General features: G+C 42.7%; 1 protein-coding gene across 3 annotated transcripts in view; it reads right to left on the reverse strand.

Moving 5' to 3' along the window:
* Window positions 1-19,227, reverse strand: part of Syt9 (synaptotagmin 9) — a 180,314-nt gene that overhangs the window by 24,996 nt on the left and 136,091 nt on the right. The window contains exons 6-7 of one of the 3 annotated variants that reach the window (XM_021230469.2): window positions 18,311-18,440; window positions 7,275-7,612 (exon numbers count right to left, since the gene is read on the reverse strand). In XM_021230469.2, coding sequence (XP_021086128.1) covers window positions 7,556-7,612; window positions 18,311-18,440 — 187 coding nt within the window. In that variant the 3' untranslated portion in view covers window positions 7,275-7,555. Of the gene's footprint in view, window positions 1-7,274; window positions 7,613-18,310; window positions 18,441-19,227 lie in introns of those variants that run through there. The other 2 variants (XR_005881292.1, XM_005075725.4) reach the window with 2 other exon arrangements.

The following is a 19,227-nucleotide window of genomic DNA, read 5'->3' on the forward strand; positions in this document are numbered from 1 at the left end:
CATCATTTTCCCAACTGTATTGTGAATTCATAGTTTTTTCCAACTGTATTGTGAATTTATCACCTTCCCAACTGAAACTAAGCAAGACAAACCCAATCCAACCCTGCCTCTGAAGACACATCCAGGCTCATTCCAGTGTTTTTACTGTGCCCACAATAGGCAGTGAGTTTGACCAGTTTTAGCTTTGGGTCCTTTTGGGTTCACCCTGTAAGTTTGGTGCTTTGTCTCTGTTTCCTCCCCCCCCCCACCTTGTCCCTCTTTTCTTCACTTCTCTCTTTACATAACCCAGGTTGATCCTGGAACTTCTGATTCTCTGGCCTCTACCTCCTGAGTGCTGGGGTTATAGGCATTTGCCATCACATCCTGCTTCTTTATATAATTCTGGAGAGGAACCCAGGGCTTTGTACAGGAGGCAAGCACTCTGACAACTGAGCTACATGCCTTGCCCCCAGAGTTTCTTCATTACAACAAAACATGATTAGTAGTGATCTTTTTAGCTTGTCTCCATGCAGCTTTATTCACACTGTGGTGGAGGATCTCTCATCTGCTGCTTTTGCAGACAGTCTAGCAGTCTAGTCCATCGGGATGAATCTCATCTCTGCTTGTATTATTCTGGTTTTTCTTTCTAGTTTCTTTCCTACTCAGGGGATCGGCACCATTTAAGATTTCATCTTCAGCACAGCTAGACTGCAGAATCCTATGTAAAAACAAGTGTCTAGAGCAAAGATTGTATCTCCTTGGCTTCTGGACATGCAAAACCCCACACTAGTTCTGGTGAGTGCTTGAGTTGCAGGGAGGACTACAGGTTCATTCATGAATGTTAAATATACATTTGGATGGCTTACTTGAGATGATTTAAATACTCATAAAAATAATAGCTGTGGATTTTTACAGAAGCCCCACAGAAGGAACCATGATATAAATGGCTTCAGGAATTCCTTTGCCATTCAAGACAATCCCCAAACTGTAGCATCAGAACCTCTAGTTCTGTTATTAATAACTAGCCTCTGTTATTAATAAGATTTTCTTAGCTGATTGCTTTTCCATCTTCCTTTTACTTAGTAGGTTCTTCATCCACTAGTTACCATACATCTCTTCTCATGTTTGTTCTGTAATGCTTATAATTTATCTTTCGTCATGGCCTATTAAGTTTTCTTGAATCTCTTTGTAAAATCTGGTGATTTTAATTTCTGGTTCTGATTACGCCTCATTGGACATGTTCCTGACATTTCCAAAGTCTGTTAATAAGACACAATTGTCACCATATACCATGGGGTATCAAACTGTATCATAAGGCATAGGGAAACTTACAGAGTAGCTGCTGGAAACATGTGCCCCCTTTGTCTGTGGTCAGACACACATACTTTATAAACCATAGGCTTAGAGATCCCTCTTCACCAGGGAGAGTGAGTTCTGGCCATGTGCAGGGGAGCCTGAGCAGGTACCATGGATCCCAAGGTCCAGCATGGGATTGCCTCTCATCTTCTCTGTGTACTAACCCCCTTCAACTGCTCATGTTCTCCATTCCTCAGCTCATAGTCTCTCTTCTCAGGGTCAAGACTGCGTTTTGACTTGGTGTTGCTTGATGGCAGTTACTGTGGTGGAGTGCGACCTCCACTCCCTAGAAATACTTCCCCAGCAGCTTCAGTGTGGCCCAGTGTTCCTGAGTCTGCCCCCTGAATGCTATAGGAACCTTGAGACTACCTGGACTCCCATAAAGATTCTCCTTAGCCTCTTTTTTTTTTTTTTTTTTTTTTTTTTTTGGTTTCTCAGAATGTTCACATTCACATTTTAAATGAGGTAAAGGTCTCACTCTATCAGGTAACAGTGGATCGAGGGACTTTTCCTTTTCTTCAAAATTACATACATGCCTACATGTCCTTACTGGTCAGCATACACCCAATCTATATGCTTTCTTCCATTCTCCACTGATATTTTCTGCTTCCTACTGAACCTACTGAACTGGGTTTTTATTAACATGTTTTAAGACTGATTCCTCTTCTGAGTGTCTTAGGGGTTGTCTGATTGAAACCAAGAGGCACAATGGCTGCTTTATGACTAGTGAAGGTTGTCTCTTGTATCAGCACTAGGCTTTTAGAGCTGTAGAACAAATGCACTGTGGGAACAACAGACCTTGGCCGGAGACCCACTTCTCCATCAGCCTGGGAGCAGGCAGCTGTGAGACAATGTTTACTGAAAACATGTTTACTGAAAACAATCCAGTGCCCTAAGAAATGTTTACCTGAGCTATAAGTTCCCCATAAGGGATCTATAAGGGCTTGCTCACTGGAATACCCTGACTTTGATCTTTCCAATGGCTAGCCACCTCTTCCTGCCCCCTGCTGCTACTGCCAAATCTGGTGTCAGGGATATAACCACCAGCCAGGAGGAGGAAGGGTGTGTGTATATGTGTGTGTGTGTGTGTGGCAGAAGCTTTTCTGGAGGGAAGCCTTTCTTGGGAAGTTCTCTTGAGCCTTCTTGGGGAGCATAAAGTTTTCTTAACACAACCGACTGGTCTCTGTGTCATCAATCCCGACACCCTCGCACATTCTCGGATACAGGCTGCGCAGCCGTCGCTGGCAATGCTCAAAGCCTGTTCACAGCTGGACTTGTGGAACATAAATGGAAGTTTGGGCTGTGAAGCAGATTTGGGAGGAGACAACTTAGCAGGAAAAAGTTTCTGATGCTGAAATCAGAGATGAAGTCTGAACGGAAATGTGACATCCTAGAGTGAGGGGCAGGATGTGGGAGGTCCATGGGATGACAGTGCATACAAGGTCTGATTGAGGAGTACAGTTTCAAGTGCAGAGCATGGGAAAGATGGGTCATTCTAGACAATATAAAGAAGGCAGATGAGAAAATAAGTGCAGGGTCTAGAGCAGTGGTTCTCAACCTTCCTGATGTTGAGATCCTTTCCTCCTGCGGGGGTGGCCCTAATCATAAAATTATTTCATTGCTGCTTCATAACTGTAACTTTGCTACTGCTATGAATCATAATGTAAATATATGATATGCAGGATATCAGCTATGTGACCCCCGCAAAGGGGACACGACCTACAGGTTGAGAAATACTGGTTGACAATGGCCCGAAAAGACCCAAGCGGGAAAGCAGACCTTTCAAGGCTAGCTGGAAGAGGGCAGAGCTTCTTCCATGACACTATAGTAATTATACAGAGAAAATCCAGGTAACCAGGAATCCCTGAAGGGCAGGAGGCAGGTGGCATCCTAGTTCCATTATTTGGGGAAGTCCTAAGTAGGTACTGCATAATGTTGAGTTCTTTGTTCCTGGGCTGAAAGCAGCGCATAGGGTAATTCCTAACACTGCTTATGGAATAACACTTCCATATGCCATGGACTCAAGATGGCACCATGATGGGTCTGTTAGGGGAGGGGCAGAACATCCTGCACACATAAGAAGAAATGGGCAATTTCTAGGTAGAGCCACTTAAGATGACACCATGATGGGTCTGTTAGGGGAGGGGCAGGACATCCTGCACACATAAGAAATGGGCAAGTTTTAGGTAGAGCCACTCATCAGTCATCCCCTCTTTCTCCTGTATCAACCCAGTCTCACCTATTGGTCTTTTCTTATTCTCTGTAATGCTTACATTTCTTGCTTCTGGGAGAGAAAACATCTCTCTCTCTCTCTCTCTCCCACTACCTTTCATCCTTTTCTATCACCAGCCTATCTTCTGCCTTTCCTCTTTCTATCAAGACACATGAGGACTTATCTATAGCCATGGACTCCTCCTCACTTTCCAATTCCACCATCCTTGTATTGCTTTCTCTCCATTCAGGATGCCTGCAGATACCATTGCTCCTTTGAAACTGCTATCTTCAATGAGAGGCCATCACAAAACTTCTGTATTCAGTCCAGCCCGTGTTCAGAATGACAAACATCTTAGGGATAGGACATGATGTTGAAGCATAATTTTATGTATATGTGTGGATACACATGTGTGTACATCTCTTGTCTTGTTTATACACACACAAATATGCATATGGAAGCAAGAAGACAACCTCAGGTGTCATTTTTCAGCTACTCTACCCATTTGTCTTTTGAGAACGATTCTCACATTTGGCCTGGAGCTCAGCAAGTAGGCTAGACTGGCTGGCCAGAGACAGTAATCCACCAGTCTCAATTCCTCCAGCATTGGGATTCTAAGCACACACTACCATTCCTGGCTATTTAAATGGTTCTGCGGATTGAACACAGTCCTCATGCTTTCAGGGAAAACTTTTGACTAAGCCATTTCTCTAGCCCATGGAATAATTTTAAAATATTATCAATTTGAAATAGAAATGTAAATAAGAGTGTTCCTAAAATAAAAAAATAAAGAAATTTATTTGAGTAGATTTCAGGCCTTTAATTTGCATGACCTGCTGTGTATAGTGCTATTAATGTAATTCATGTATCTTTCCTTGGCCCCTGCTCTTTCTCCAACTATGACAGTCTTGTCTGCTTAAGATCCTGACAATTGTTGGTACTCTTTCATGATTTTGTTCTAGTCCATTTTCTTGTCCTCATCATGGGAGGGGTGGCAAGGCTTGGACCCTACCAGTCTAAACTGAGGTCCCTTCTCTTCACATTAAGGCCACATCTGTGTCTGGAGTCATTTAACACTGATACACAGGCCATCCAAACAAAATACAGGAAAAGCTTTTCAGCCATGTGCTGAGCTTTCTGACATGCTCTTTGCAGAGGGATCTAGGAGCCTAAATTGTCTTTGGTTAGCAGATTATTGCCACATCTTCATTGAAAAATATTAGTGAGCCAGCCTGCCACTGTATGGAGCTCTGCGTGTGTGTGTGTGTGTGTGTGTGTGTGTGTGTGTGTGTGTGTATCCCTGTGTCCTTGTAGGAGGGTGATGATTAAAATCTAAGTAATGAGATTAACTCAATGTGTCTTTGAGAGGGGCATCTTTTTGAAGGTAATCAGTGCAACACACCAAACCTTCTTAATCTTACCTTTCTCCTATCAGATGCCTACCCCCCTTTTCAACCTTTATTCCAGGCCCCTTCCCTGTCATTGTGTAATCTGATAAACAACAGGACCATCCATGTGGTCAACAGGGAGATCTGGCTATCAACCTAAACTCCCCCTCTCTCTGACTTTCCACTTGAGGTTACCTCATAATCATCAAGAGTGCTCTACCCCTGCCTGTCCTCAGCTTCAGCACACTCATCCTGACACTGCTGTCATCTCTGCCTTTAGTATCCTGCCTATCTCCTCCAGATGGTCACCATGGTCCTATTAAAAGAGCATGTTGTCATTCATCTTAAGATCATTCCAAAGTTCCAAGAGAAAGGACACACTCCATCCTACCTTTCTGTTATTATTTGTGCCATGCCCTCTGCCTAACCACAACCCTGGTGTTCAATCATTCCAACTGCTGTCCCAGGTTCTGGTCCTCTCCTTTCAAACATCTGCCTTTGAATATAAAGATCTCTCCTTTTCCTCCTCTTTGCTCAATAGTGCTCTTACACATTTCCAAGAGCCTGCTCAAACAGGGTCAGCATGTGTCTGCTTACGTCTTTCCCCTATCCTCCCTCACACACCATGAAAACACCAATTATGTAATTGGTTATATTACACTGGAACAATTTACTGCCCATCTACCTGCCCAGCCTCCTGGGAAGCCAGCACTTAGTCTTCACCCCTGCAGCTGCAGCACTCATTGTAGGACCTGGCCCCTAGCAGAAGTGAAGGAGAACTATGGAGAGAGCTCTTTCACAGCAGGTGGGGCTCACCTTAACACAAATTGCCACTTCTTCCTTTTCTGGCTTTACAACATATTTCTTCAATGACAAACATGCAGTTGGTGTCTCTATGCTGTTTAGCATCTAAGCCATGATTCTCAAACCATCAGTGGCACTCCTCAGAGTAGCCACATACCAGATATTCTGTGTATCAGATATTTACATTAGGATTCATAACAGTAGCAAAATTATAGTTATGAATTATCAATGAAAATATTTTATGGTTGGGGATTTGAAGAGTCGCAGCATTAAGGTTGAAAACCACTGATCTAGCAAGTCCAGCCCCATATCAAAGGTGACATAGTTGTGGTAAAACAACTTACTTGTGCTCATGAAAATTTAGTAACAGAAATGTAGGCATATAGCATCCTATTCAGAGTCTAAAACCAAGGGATGATGTTGGCTTCTACTGAATACCTGTGAAGCAAAGCCTGGAATACAGCCTCAACAATGGGTATAGTTCTGCTTTTTGTTGTTGGGGATCAAACCTAGGGCCTTACACATGCTACCACTGAATTATAACCCTGCCCCAAATACACACACACACACACACTCACACACGCACGCATGCATGATCATGATTCAGTTCCATATATTCCCCTATCACAGGCTCATTCAAGAAAATGGAATATGCTTCTCTGGATGAACGCATCTTTTAACTCAGCAGTTTTTGCCCTGAAAATACTTACCCATTGCTAGATATGTTAAATTTATTTAATGATTCTAACACGCATTCCTTTTTAAACTCAAATAAAAATGTAAAGAACCTAAACACAGTACATGCATGAACATCTTTTTCATTGAATCTTTAAAAAAAGTTTTAAAATTATGTGTCTACAATAATGTCAAATGTATTTCCTTTTCCTTTTCACTTTTTCTTTTTCTTGGGGGGGGTCTTGTTATTAGCCCAGGCTGTCTCAGCCTCCTGAGAGATTGGATTATAGGCACATAGTACCATGCCCAGCTTAAATGTGTATCTTGCCTCTGACTGTGGGTCAGAGGCAAGCATGACTGAGGAGCAAATATGTCTCATGCTAATCTGCTTGCAATGGGGGAACTTGTTCCAATATTGTGCTACAGCTTACCTTTCAGATACCAAAATCTCTGTGAACCACTGAGTACTCCAAAACGGGGTAGGAAAAGAGGAAGGAGGGGGTGAGGATGGGAAGGAGGTGGAGAGGAAGAGTGATAGAGAAACTTGGAGTAAATCCACACAGGTGTCCTCATCTGAGTGCACTGCAATAACACTGCAGACATTTAGCTGCTGGGGTAAGGGATGCAGCTGAGTTGGCAAAGCAGCCACTTAGCTGTTTATCACCACAGAAGAATAAAATAAGAGCGTAAAGATCTTAAGCTGTGTGTGGTGGCATACACCTTCAACCAATTGCAACACTTAGGAAGCTGAGGCTGGGGGATTATGGGCTCAAGATCAATCTGAGAGATACTGTCTCGAAAAACCAAGGGGTGGAAGGAGAAGAAAATGATTATTTCATGGGCTGAAAAAGGAAAAACACTTGCTGAGTATGTTTTATTGCCACATCCTTTGTCAGTCCTCTTCCTATGTCACCATCTAATCACAACAGGCGCTTACAGCTTGGCTTTAATGCTCCTGGTGACACGGCAGGAAGCTGGTCCTCGGAGAAATCAGGTAACTCGTTCAAGCTCAGCAGCTCCAAGTGGCAGAGCTGGCACAAGACTCCTCCTGTTAGACATCAGTGACAGCAGCATACTAGGGAGCCCACCGGGATGTTTAATTGGGCCATGGATTTCTCTCTTATTAAATGATCTTGCATTCTCAATTTCTGGTTGCTTCAATCACAGTAATGTTTGCATGGAGCTGGTTTTGGCATTCCTATGTCAAATAAGATTTTAGGAATGAGTTAAAAAGAAAACCCTAAACAGGTAATGGTTAGTTAATGGGAGGGTGCATTTTCATCAGTGGCATACCCACAGGCAAGATGCCCATGCTCCAGTAAACAGTTCTAATGAAACTCTTTGAGTCATTTAAAAAGGCATTGAAAACAGGAAGGGGACTGGTTAGGAAGAGAAAGGATTAGTGGGAACAGGATGGGGACATCAGAGAGTAATGGGGAAGGAGATGAATAGGATCAAAATACATTATATACATGTCTGAAAATATAATGAAACACATCATTATATAATTAATATACATTAATGCAAGTTTAAATAACTCCATGCCTTGTGGCTGGTTGCTGCTCTGGCGCTTGTCTGTCTTCCAAATCTATTCTAGTCTTTTACTTTCTTTAGTCACAAGAAGTAGTCTAATGCAACAATCCCCAGCCCACCCCAATAGCTACCTAGCAAGCAAATCACATTAGTGCACAAAACCTAAAAACAGAGGGCATATATTGTTCTGTGAGTGTGGAGGGTGTTAGAGTTACTGGGAGCTCAGTGTTCAATTCTCATTTCTTCTAGGACTGAATGCAGCCTGGAATCTGTTCCAGATCTATCGCTCAGCTGCTTCCATATTACCCTGTCTTATAGAGTGTTCATTCATGGAACTTATGGCTCCACCATTGTCTGTATGTTTTTAGTGCTCTACTTCCCCTAGTGCACATCATAATCATGTAACAAAATTATAACTGTAGCCTCTTCACTAGAACCTATGATGTCCTTAGCCACAGGCTCTTAACTGGCATATAGTGATTTCTGTCAGGTGGAGTGGACCTTAGTTCCAATCAGAAAGCCACTGGTTACCCATCTCACAGAGTTGCCACTATTACTCCACTGAGCATACCTTGCTTGGAAGGCCAGTAGTGCTGCATTCAGGGTCCACAGATGAGTAAGACTTGGTGACATTGTTTCTTTAGGACTGTTCTTAGAGGTCAGCACCATTCATTTCTAGGGTTAATTTTAGTACTGATTCTGCTCAATTTCTGCTACTGATGGAGCTCACACTTACCAGGGCAGTGTCCTGGGCACCCATGAATTCAGACACAATCTGTGATGATGGGGAGGTTATATATCTGTGCTTGGGGGCTTGAGAGAATTATTGGCCTAAAAGAGTAAGAGGAACATCTTCCAGACTGAGTAGTCCTCAAATAGTCCCATGTGATCCATAAGTCCTTTTCTTCCCTATTATTCCCTCTCTTACTTCTCAAGCAGCTCCTCTGACAGCAGCAACTGGAGCTAAAAGTGATTTTCCTGTAACAAGGAGAGGCTTTCTCAAGGTCTATGCTATTAACTCTTTATGCCCACTGCTCTATGGAAGAGGCAAAAAGCTGGGAGCTGAAGCAATGGCACACCAGGTTAAGGACTTAGATTCAGTCTTACTCAAACAGAGAATCGATGTCAGTGTGTCTGATTTTCCTTTGTTGCATGGGTAGTATAACGCTTCACTCAGTTGTGATTCCTTTCTCATTACTGATGAGATTTCTATATAGGTAAGCCTGAAGTCACATATGTGGGTTTAATATGTGAAAAATAACAAATTCTATATTCTTTGTAAATAGTAACATAGGAGCCATTGGCTCTAATCCTGGAAGTGGATATTCTGCAAACTTTATGAATACAGACTTTAAAATGAAGTTGAAAGATCAAATTCTACAGCCTCAACTAGAAACCCAGGTATGGCGATGTCACCCTGCAGGCTCAAGGGGGAAAGAGAGGGCCTGTTCTCCTATGGCTATGCCTCATGTTTTGGGATCGTGTGATGCAATCTCCATAGCCAAGGGACCTTGATTGTCAACGCATTCCTGGACCTTGTGTACTAAAGTGAGAAGCACTTATATACAGTTCAATTTCATCACCCGAGTGACCCAGTCTGATAGGCCAGGATCCTCTATGCAAGACCCTACTCTAGTCCTTAAAATTTGCAGTGAAGAGGTCTTCTATCCCCTTCTGGGACATCAGTTTCACTAGAGCAAGGCTTACTCACCACTCCTACAGAGAAGGTTCTAGATCTGGGATACAAAAAAAAATGATGTTCAGGACCAGTTAATGAATTTTGGATGTCTATCTAGGAGAATTCCATTTTCCCTTCCCAAGGAGGTATTGTCTTGATCAAATCATCCTTGTTTCTTAATGTGACTGTGAACACAGATAATATGGAGGATCCCTTGGTCTTCTGAGCTGCAAAAATTTACCACCCACAAGTTCTGGAGACTATGAAGTCCAAGGTAAAGGCACCAGTGCTCTGCAGTCTGGTGAGGGCTAGCTCTAAGCCTTCACAGGCCATACCCTTCATGCTGTGCACTTACATAGTTCTACCCATCGGGGCAGAGACCCTTCACTTATCATTCCCTAACATTTAATACTACCTCACTGGCAATCTTATTTTAACAAGATTTTTTTCTTTCAAAACATTCAGTACATCACAGAGATAAAATATAGATAAGGCCCAGAGATAAACACAAACAGATGTGGATTTCTTTGGATCCAAATTTCCATGTCCCCTGCAGAGATTCATTAAGCATTAATAACAGGAAGAAAAATCCAGAATGTTTACATTTTACAATTTGTAGTCAGTTTTAATCTTTTTGGATGGCATTTACTTGCTTGATTGGTTTTATGACCTTTCTCTAGTCAACTGTCAATCTGAACATTTATTTATCAATATTAAGTACCTAATCAGGTGACATTCAGATCCTCAGCCACACAGTAAAACCACTTTGATGTTTTCTGTCTCATACAGAATGCTTGTTTTGGACAGTTAGAGTATGATTCACCATTGTACCTGCAATTTGAGATTGCTTTATGTAATTGCCAACAATTTTTTGTAAAGTTTTCCATAGTTTTGAGAAAAGTCTCCTTTAAGATTTTCAATTATAAATGTTATCACATATCATGTCCCAAACTATACTTAAAATGGATGAAAGGTGTATTCTACTATTTCTGACTGCCAACTTTCAACACACAGCAGGGATTTAAAAATCAGCGATAGGAGTAAAATGTAAAGTTACTAAAGGTACTAATGTTAAATTATTTTCAACTTTTAATTACTTGTATTTATTTTCAGTGGGTGTGTGCATGCATGTCTGTGCGTATGACATGTATAGGGCGTGTGTGTACCACAGCATGCTTGTGGAGGTGAGAAGACAACTTGCAGGACTTTGGTCCTCTCCTTCTGAGGGCTGAGTCCTGGGAATTAAACTTCGGTCATCAAGCTTGGTAGCAAATGTCTTTCCCAGCCACGCCATCTTGTTGGCTCAATTTTCACTTTCATTTTAAATCAACTGAAATATGGGGACAGAGATGGAGAAATATGGGCAAATGACTGAACTGAGAAACTGTCTTTTCAACACAGGGAGCAATCCTACTTTCTGAGGCCCTTCAGTTCCATATATGAGTTGAATTCTCCCTGAAAAAGTATCACATAGAAACAAAAGGAAAACAGGTTTTCCCTTAACTGTAAACAACATTCATGTATCCTGAGAGTGGGATATCTTCCTTTTAGTAATTTTGGTGTCAACATGCAAGCTGTTACTTGCACATCAATAATTATTTCTTTCTTTTTTGGGGGGGGTTCATGAGACAGGGTTTCTCTGTATTGTTTTGGAGGCTGTCGGTCCAGCCCGGCCTCGAACTCACAGAGATCCGCCTGCCTCTGCCTCCCGAGTGCTGGGATTAAAGGCGTGCGCCACCACCGCCCAGCCTCAATAATTATTTCTTTAGGAAAGTTTTGTAGAGAGTTTACCACGTGCACTGTGTTTTGTTAGGTACTAGGCAAACACTGGTTTCAGAGCTCAGCCATGCAGTCCCATTTTATATTCACAGCATTCGTTCCAGCTTCAAGAGCTTCCTAAGTGTTCTTGCACACTGTTACACTACATCCCAGCATTAAAACACACTTTTTTTTTAGTTCAAGAAATTTCAAAAGCAGGTCTTTCCTACCATCCAAACAATCCCTTTCTTTTTCCTCTTCTTCATCTCCAGAGATGTTGCATCAAGTCATGCCTTTGTACAAAACTGCTACTGAAGTATCCTTGTGAGAAAAGCCAACTCGAGGGCTAGTGTTCTCGTCATTTCCCATCCAGTTCTCACTCAGGCTATTGCTACTGGCCTCCAGGGTGTCTGTGTGTCACCTCTTTCTTATGGACGCAGCCAGACATATCAGTTCATGGGGAGCCTCATGCTTTACTAAGGACTCTCAGTTATATTCAAAATGCAAAGCCATGGTGATTGGTTGATTAATGGGGAGAGTGGAGGAAATGATCTTTATTCATGTACTTCTTCTAAACAGAGAAGTAACCAAAGCTCTGAGCACCTAAGAATCAGCTCCATTTAAACACAGGCTGCAGAGTTACTCTCAGAAACTTTTACACCTTCCCTGTTTCTACTTTGGAAACCACTGAATGGACATTCTGCAGTTATAGCATGAAAGGAATTCAGTTGATTCTACTACACATCTCATTTATTTTTCCCCAAACTCATCAGCTATAACTCATCTATGTAAACAGGGTTGGTTGGTTTTTCATTGTCTATGAATCGTCCTGTGCACTGAATTAATGCACAATGAAGGCAGATAACATAGGCAACAATCAGTCACTCATAGAAAAAGTCTTAGAGATGGGTTTTGTTGAGGGAAAAGAAACACTTCTAGTCTCCAAACATTTCCTTTACACCTTCAGGGGACACCTTATGGGACATAATTCTTAGGTACAGAAAAATCGTACTATGTAAGAAGGGTAGTTTCTAGAGAACCTTTAGCAGAGTCCCATGAGGACACAGAGTGACCCATCAATATGTACTTCACACATTGATAATAAAAATTTTATTGGGCACCGGTTAGATGCCAGCTATGGAGCTGCATTTCTCATAGCTTAACTTGGGGTACGCAGTGAAGCCATGCCAAGTCCAAGAGAGAGAAAGTCTGGGAGCAGAGAGAAGCCCTTCTGGTTTACCCCAAGTTTGAAACCATATATTCAGATGGACTGAAGGAGGAGCTAAGTGCAATCATGGCCCCTGGATTAACAGGAGCTACAGGAACGAGGGAGAAGAGGGCATGTGTTTGTACAGGCCTGTGATGGCACCCAGGCTCCCACAGCTCTATGTGTCCTTTCCATTGACATGCTTCCTTGAAAATTGATCCCATTGCCTTCCTCTGTGGTGAATAGCAACTTTCCCAGAGGATTTAAGTTCTTGCACATTTGTGAAGCAGCACAATTACTCTGTTGAGTTTCCCTGTCTTGTCAGTACCTTACTCAAGAACTACACTCCCTACACTGCTGGTGGACTGCGTTACCAGTTACATTTCTTTGACCCAGTCTGGGAGATCAGATGTTTTATCCTGGGAATGTGTAGATTGAAGACTTAAAGTAGCCTGTATTGAGCACTAGATAGAAAATATCTAGAGATGCTTTAAAAGAGGACACTGATGTAACTTTAAGGCGAAACTTGGTGACTGATGTATGCTTTAGGTTCTTCAAAGCTCTAAATTTATAGTCTTACTGAGCCTGGGGAAGACAAATAATGGGGGATATCCTTCTGTGTGCTGTAAATATATGTTTCTCTTACTGGTTAATGAATAAAGCTATTTTGGCCAATGGACAGGCAAGATGTAGCCAGGCGGGAAGTATATGTGGGGCTACCAGACTAGAAGAATTCAGGAAAGAGGAACTCAGAGAGTGAGTCACCAGGGAGATGCCATGTAGTTGCCAAGGAAGAAAGAGTCTTGGGCATTCTCCAGTAAGCTAAGACCACATGGAGATGCATATATTAATGTAAATGAGTTAATAATTAAGAGAAAGCTAGCAAATAAGAAGTTTGAGCCATTAGCCAAACAGTTATAATTAATATAAGCCTCTGTGTGTTTCTTGGGACTAAAGAGCTACAGGACTAGGTGGGACAGAAACGTCTGTCCACAGACAAAGCTTAACTCTGGTCATTACAGGATGTCTTGCACTATTGCATTGCCCTAGGGAAAGGGTGTAGCAGACTTAATCAGGTGATCTCAACAGCTAGTCATGCTTACATAAATTTTTTCTAGCCTGATGTACTTGTTTGTACAAAGGCTAAGCATTGGGAGAGGGAGATGGATCCACACTGAGTACCCTAGTATAGGATTATTTATATATATATATTATAATTATATAAATGTATGTATTACAATAATATAAATGAGGCTATTATTACATCCTATGAATCAATATAAAATCTTCATTATATTCTGATTGTCTTATCTGTCTTTATCATTTCAGAAAAATAAGCATAATTCCATCAAATGGCATCTACATCTGGTTTCTTATAATTCTAAGTCTTTTTGTTTTTGCTTTTGTTTTTTTGTTTTTTTGTTTTTTTTTTTTGAGGCAGGGTTTCTCTGTGGCTTTGGAGGCTGTCCTGGAACTAGGTCCTGTAGACCAGGCTGGTCTCGAACTCACAGAGATACACCTGCCTCTGCCTCCTGAGTGCTGGGATTAAAGGCATGCATCACCACTGCCCGGATTAATTCCAAGTCTTAATCCAGACATTATGTAGCACTTCACAGGGATGCCATGCAAAACATAGAACTGTTAATCTCTGGAAGCTCTGGATGCAGGTCAACCTGACTGTCAGGAGAGTGAGAAATGGGTGAGGATGTGACCAGGTCAACACCATCTTATCTTGGATGCACAGAGGAAGGTGCTATGGTAAGGGAGCTCTTAGTACTCTGTCATCTCCTGCAGTCCCGGGGAAGTGCCATTCTTACCTCCATGTCCCAGGAAAACTGCTCTGGGGAGTTTACACAGATTTCTGAGCTGATGACATTATGAAGAGTAAAGGGAGAGGAGTTGGCTAACATTTGGGTGTGCAGAGAAGCCATGCCGAGTACCAGAGAGAGAAATGGAACTTTGAACTCATTGGTTCTATAAACTCCATTTGCTATCTACAGGAACTGGGTTCATTTATAACCTAGTCCCTTGGTCCCTAGCAGCATGGAGTTTCTGTCAGAACAACCTCCTTTCATACTAAATACAAACTCATGCTCAATTTTATTCCCTCTGCCCTGTGTTCCATACATACATGTATACACACACACACACACACACACACTCCAAGAAGCCTAGGATAAACAGCTTTTGGTTCAAGAGAGCATAATAGCAAGATTATCTTTATAGTAGAGTTAAAGGAGATAGGAAGTAGACCTTAAGTCTGTATACCCAAACCAGGTGGTGGTGGCAGCACACATCTTTAACCCCAACCTCTGGGAGGCAGAGACAGGTAGATCTCTGAGTTCAAGGCCAGCCTAATCTACAGAGCGAGTTGCAGGACAGCCAGGGCTACACATAGAAACCATGTCTTGAACATAAAAAAATCTGTATATCCATGTCTAATCAAGTATTGAGTGAGCCACTCTTTCAACCTGGAATGAAGCTCACTGGGGCTCCTAGCTGTCACCATGAAAAACATCATGGGTGATATTTCCTTATATTACAGCGTCCCATGAAAACAGCAACCCATCAGAATATATGACACACAATAAAGAGAACTTTACTAAGCATTGGTTAGGTACCAGGCATGGAGCTGCATTCTCTGTGCTGGGGATATAGCTCAGTGTATAGAATCCTTGCTCAGAAGTAAAAATGCCTAGGTTCAGTCCCCAGCACTGTGTAAAATAGTTGTAGTGGTGCATGCCTACAGTATCAGCACCTATGAGGTGCAAGGGGATTAGAAGTTCAAGGTCATCCTTGACTACATCACAAGCTCAAGGCTAACCCTGGTTACATGAAAACCCACCTCAACCATCCCACCCCTTAAAAACATTAATCCTTACAATGACCCTTAGAGACAGGCAGTTATGGCAACTTTACAGATGGGAAAAATCAAAGATGAAGAACAATCAGCCAGCACATGGCTGCACAGCAGTGTGAATCTAGGTCCATCCGGCTCCACACATACACTTCCCAGACCTGCCTGTGACCACCTACTTCTGTACACGGGCTGACAAAGCACACTCCACCTCCCGCCTTCTTTAATCTCATCTGGTACCGTTGCCCTAATTTTGCCAGCTGCATGTTTATTTTTAAAAGAGAAGGCAGCATTCCCTCTGGAGATGGATCGAGAGTTCAAGACATGACTTCAAAGACAGGCAAGAGGTCACAGAGAAGGAGCAGCCTCACTTGCCTTTCATATCGGGTACATAGGCATTTCATTTCCTTAACTCCACTGCAACCGTTGAGAAACCACCATTGTATTTGCTGAAGTAATTCCAGCCACTGTACAAATGACTCCCACGTTTCATTATTTTAACCTCTAAGACATTTACTTCTCACTTACATAACTGTTGAACACAGACTTGCAAAAAGCTGGGAGTTAAAGACTTAAGGAGCACCTCCCAGGGACCTAAGAAGCACAACATTCTTCGCTCTGAAGTGGAAGAAACCTCCATGGTGCCTCCTAGCCCACACCTGGTATGCCACACCCCACCAAGGGTAGCTGTCTGCCAAGGCCACTGGGAACAGTCAAGGCTCATCTCTCAGCCCCTGTGGAACTTACTCCTTTCCCAACATCTGTCACAGAGCTTTTGTATTTCTGACTACAAGGGAGAATTGAAGTCAGAAGTGACATCTAAGGGTTCAAGAGGTAGATTACAGTGGGTCTCATTGTTACTCACCAGTGGTGTCCATGGGCAATTTACTAAGCCCACATATGGGGTCCTCTGAGAATTCCACCAGGAGCTGAGGAAATGAGGCATAGTTCCCCTGGCTCTTTCTCAAGTGGCTTGTAGGTCTTGATGTCTCCCATAGGGATTAATTTTGATGCCAGAAAAAGAGAGGCTTAGCTTCTATAGCCCAGGGGCAGAGACACACTCAGGACCTGTAAATTAGGGGATCCTACTCTATCACTGAATATAACTAGTACCTTTCATGCTTGAAGTCTCCTTTAAGCACCATTCCCTCAACGAAGGCAACCCCTTGTCTACAGACCTGGGATGCAGCCTCTCTTCCTCTCCAGGTGCCTGCAAGTTTTACATGTTTACTCCATCACAATTGCCTGTCAAGAACAGAGGTACCCACATTGGACAGTGCTCTCTTTTGTTCTCAGGGTGCCTATGTGGGGGAGAAGCTGACTATACTAGGAGAACAGAGGAAAGTTCTCTGCCTGGAGCCCACATGTCCTTGGTCAATGACCCCTGCTTGCTTCCTGGTGTTCCCATCCCTAGCAGCTCTAGTCTCCTGCAAGATGAATGAGCACCTCTCCTATGCATCCTGGTAGCTCATTCTCTGGGGACAAAGCTCATGGCTATGCACTTTAATGACTCACACTCCAATACCTCTCTTGGGCCAGTGAGATGGCTCAGTGAGATGGCTCAGTGGGTTAAGGTACTTGTTTCCAAGTTTGACAACCCAAAATCCATCTCTAGGGCCTACCTGGCAGAAGGAGCAAACCAACTACAAAAGCTGCTCTCTGGTCTCCACACATTTGCCTTTGCACGTACACCACCAGTAAGTAAATAAACACATACATTTATTTTAAAAACCTTCTGTTTTGCAGTGTCTATAAGAGCTAAAAAGAAAGTGGCCTCATCACTCTCCCTGGGGAGTGGATCGGGGATGGGATGGAGGGTTGGTGGCGGTATGGGAGGATGGGAGAGAGAGGGAACTGGGATTGATATGTAAAATATGTAAAATATATATGTGGCCTGTCACTCATATGGGTGTTTCATGTGTCTACATTGTATGGGATCCTCAGAAATGCTGCTCAGTCAAAATTAGCTTGGGGAGAATGCTGAAATAAATGAGTCAATAAGCAAAGATAAGCAGAAGAGCAAGTGAGAAGTGACAGGGAAGTACGTGGACGAGGGAAAAGTAGCAGGATGGTGGCCAGTATGCATTCTTCCTTTGAAAATAAAAACCTACTTAGTTAGGCACATAATAAAAAGAATATATTTATTACCCTCCTCTGAAACTGACCATGTCCAAAGCCCTGTGACTAAACCATACATGAGAAGCAGTGCTTGGGAGACCTCAAAGAGAACCCGAAAGAGCCCTGGGTGTTCTGTTGACCCTTGCCTTGCTCCACATTTTTGTGGCATGTGTTTGAGTTTGGCAACCACAATGCATAATGAGGCAACTTCTGGAACAGTTAAGAAGAAAGATGGGGTAAGTCTAAGCTTCTGTTCACCACGGTGCTACACCCTTCGCTGTCTTTTTTTGGACTTGCTGTATGAAAAGAAGAAAGACATTTGCTTTCCATAGGTTTTTTCCCCATTTCATTATTTTTATCAAATAAACCTGAACCTGACGCTAACCAACATAAGGCTCGTACATTGGGGCCAGAGCAGTCCTAAAACTCAACTCATAGTTCCCTCTCTGTCTCACACAGATGCCCACTGAATGCTAGCCCAAAGCTGTAGCACAGAGTTAGAGAATCCTGATCCTTTTAAAAGATATTAAAAATGAGGGATGATCCCTGATCCAAACAAATATCCTAAGCTGGTGGAAAGAATATACTGGACCTCAGATTTTGTGCAAGTCCCAACAGTCCTGGGAAATGTCACCAGGGGCAGTGCTGGTGACAGAAGAGTCCGGTGTATTCATGCTGTTAACAGCTTTGTATTTCAGCAGCACAGCGTGCATTCCAGAGTGGGACATGTGGCGGTACATCTTACCTCCATCAGAGAGTGCCAGTGTGCAATGGGCTTCCGAGGATATGACAGCATCTCACTCCAGTGGTCTCTGCCCAGCCGCTCAGCCTCGTTGCCTACTTGACACACGCCAATGACCTCATTGTGACCTACACTGTGAAAATGGGCCACAGTAGTTTTTTCTTAAAATTTTGGTATGCGGAAGTAAAAGTAACAACTCAAATGAATGGAGGAAACTCAGAAGTAGTAGACTATTATTTTTTAAAATAATTCCCCCATTTAAAACTACAGTCCAGGCTAAACAGCAGAAAGACCTAGATTTCAATACTGTACCCAGCTCTCTAACACTGACATGGGTTCATTTGGTCCTGAGAACCTTGGCTCAAAGAACTCCCTGATGTGTGCTAATGATATCACTTCTAGCTCTGGAGGCTAAGGCAGCTTCCAAATACATGGAATGGAAAGGAAACCCTCAGGAAGGAGTGTGTGATGTAACACCCACTCAGATTTCCACAAGAGGCAACCAATGATGTCAGGTAGAGCCCAGTGAGGAGAGCTACGGGGTCTTCTTGTTCCATGCTTCATTAGAGACCACCACCATCATCCTTTCCATAACTTTCTTTCTGCACTCCACTTTGGTTCTCTGAGTCAACTTGAGTTCTCAACTGTGAAAGGCACCCACCTCCTTCAACTTAGGGCTAACAGCCTGAAATTTTTTTTTGTGAGAAGGTCTTGCTTTGTGTCATTTTACTTTTTCCTTAACAACAATAATAAATAGTCCCTTGAAATAATTATAAGTATGTGGCCCATATTTATAATTATTTGACTCTTTTGGATGAGTTCTTTTTTTCTCCTAGAAAAGATGAGTGGTTTCTATTCTGTTTGTGTGGGGAGAAGGAGAAGGGATGAGGATGGAGTGTTTGGGATATTTAAGTCTGTGC

The sequence above is a fragment of the Mesocricetus auratus genome, unplaced genomic scaffold (genome assembly GCF_017639785.1).
Source record: "Mesocricetus auratus isolate SY011 unplaced genomic scaffold, BCM_Maur_2.0 Super-Scaffold_4256, whole genome shotgun sequence".
NCBI classification, from domain to species: domain Eukaryota; kingdom Metazoa; phylum Chordata; class Mammalia; order Rodentia; family Cricetidae; genus Mesocricetus; species Mesocricetus auratus.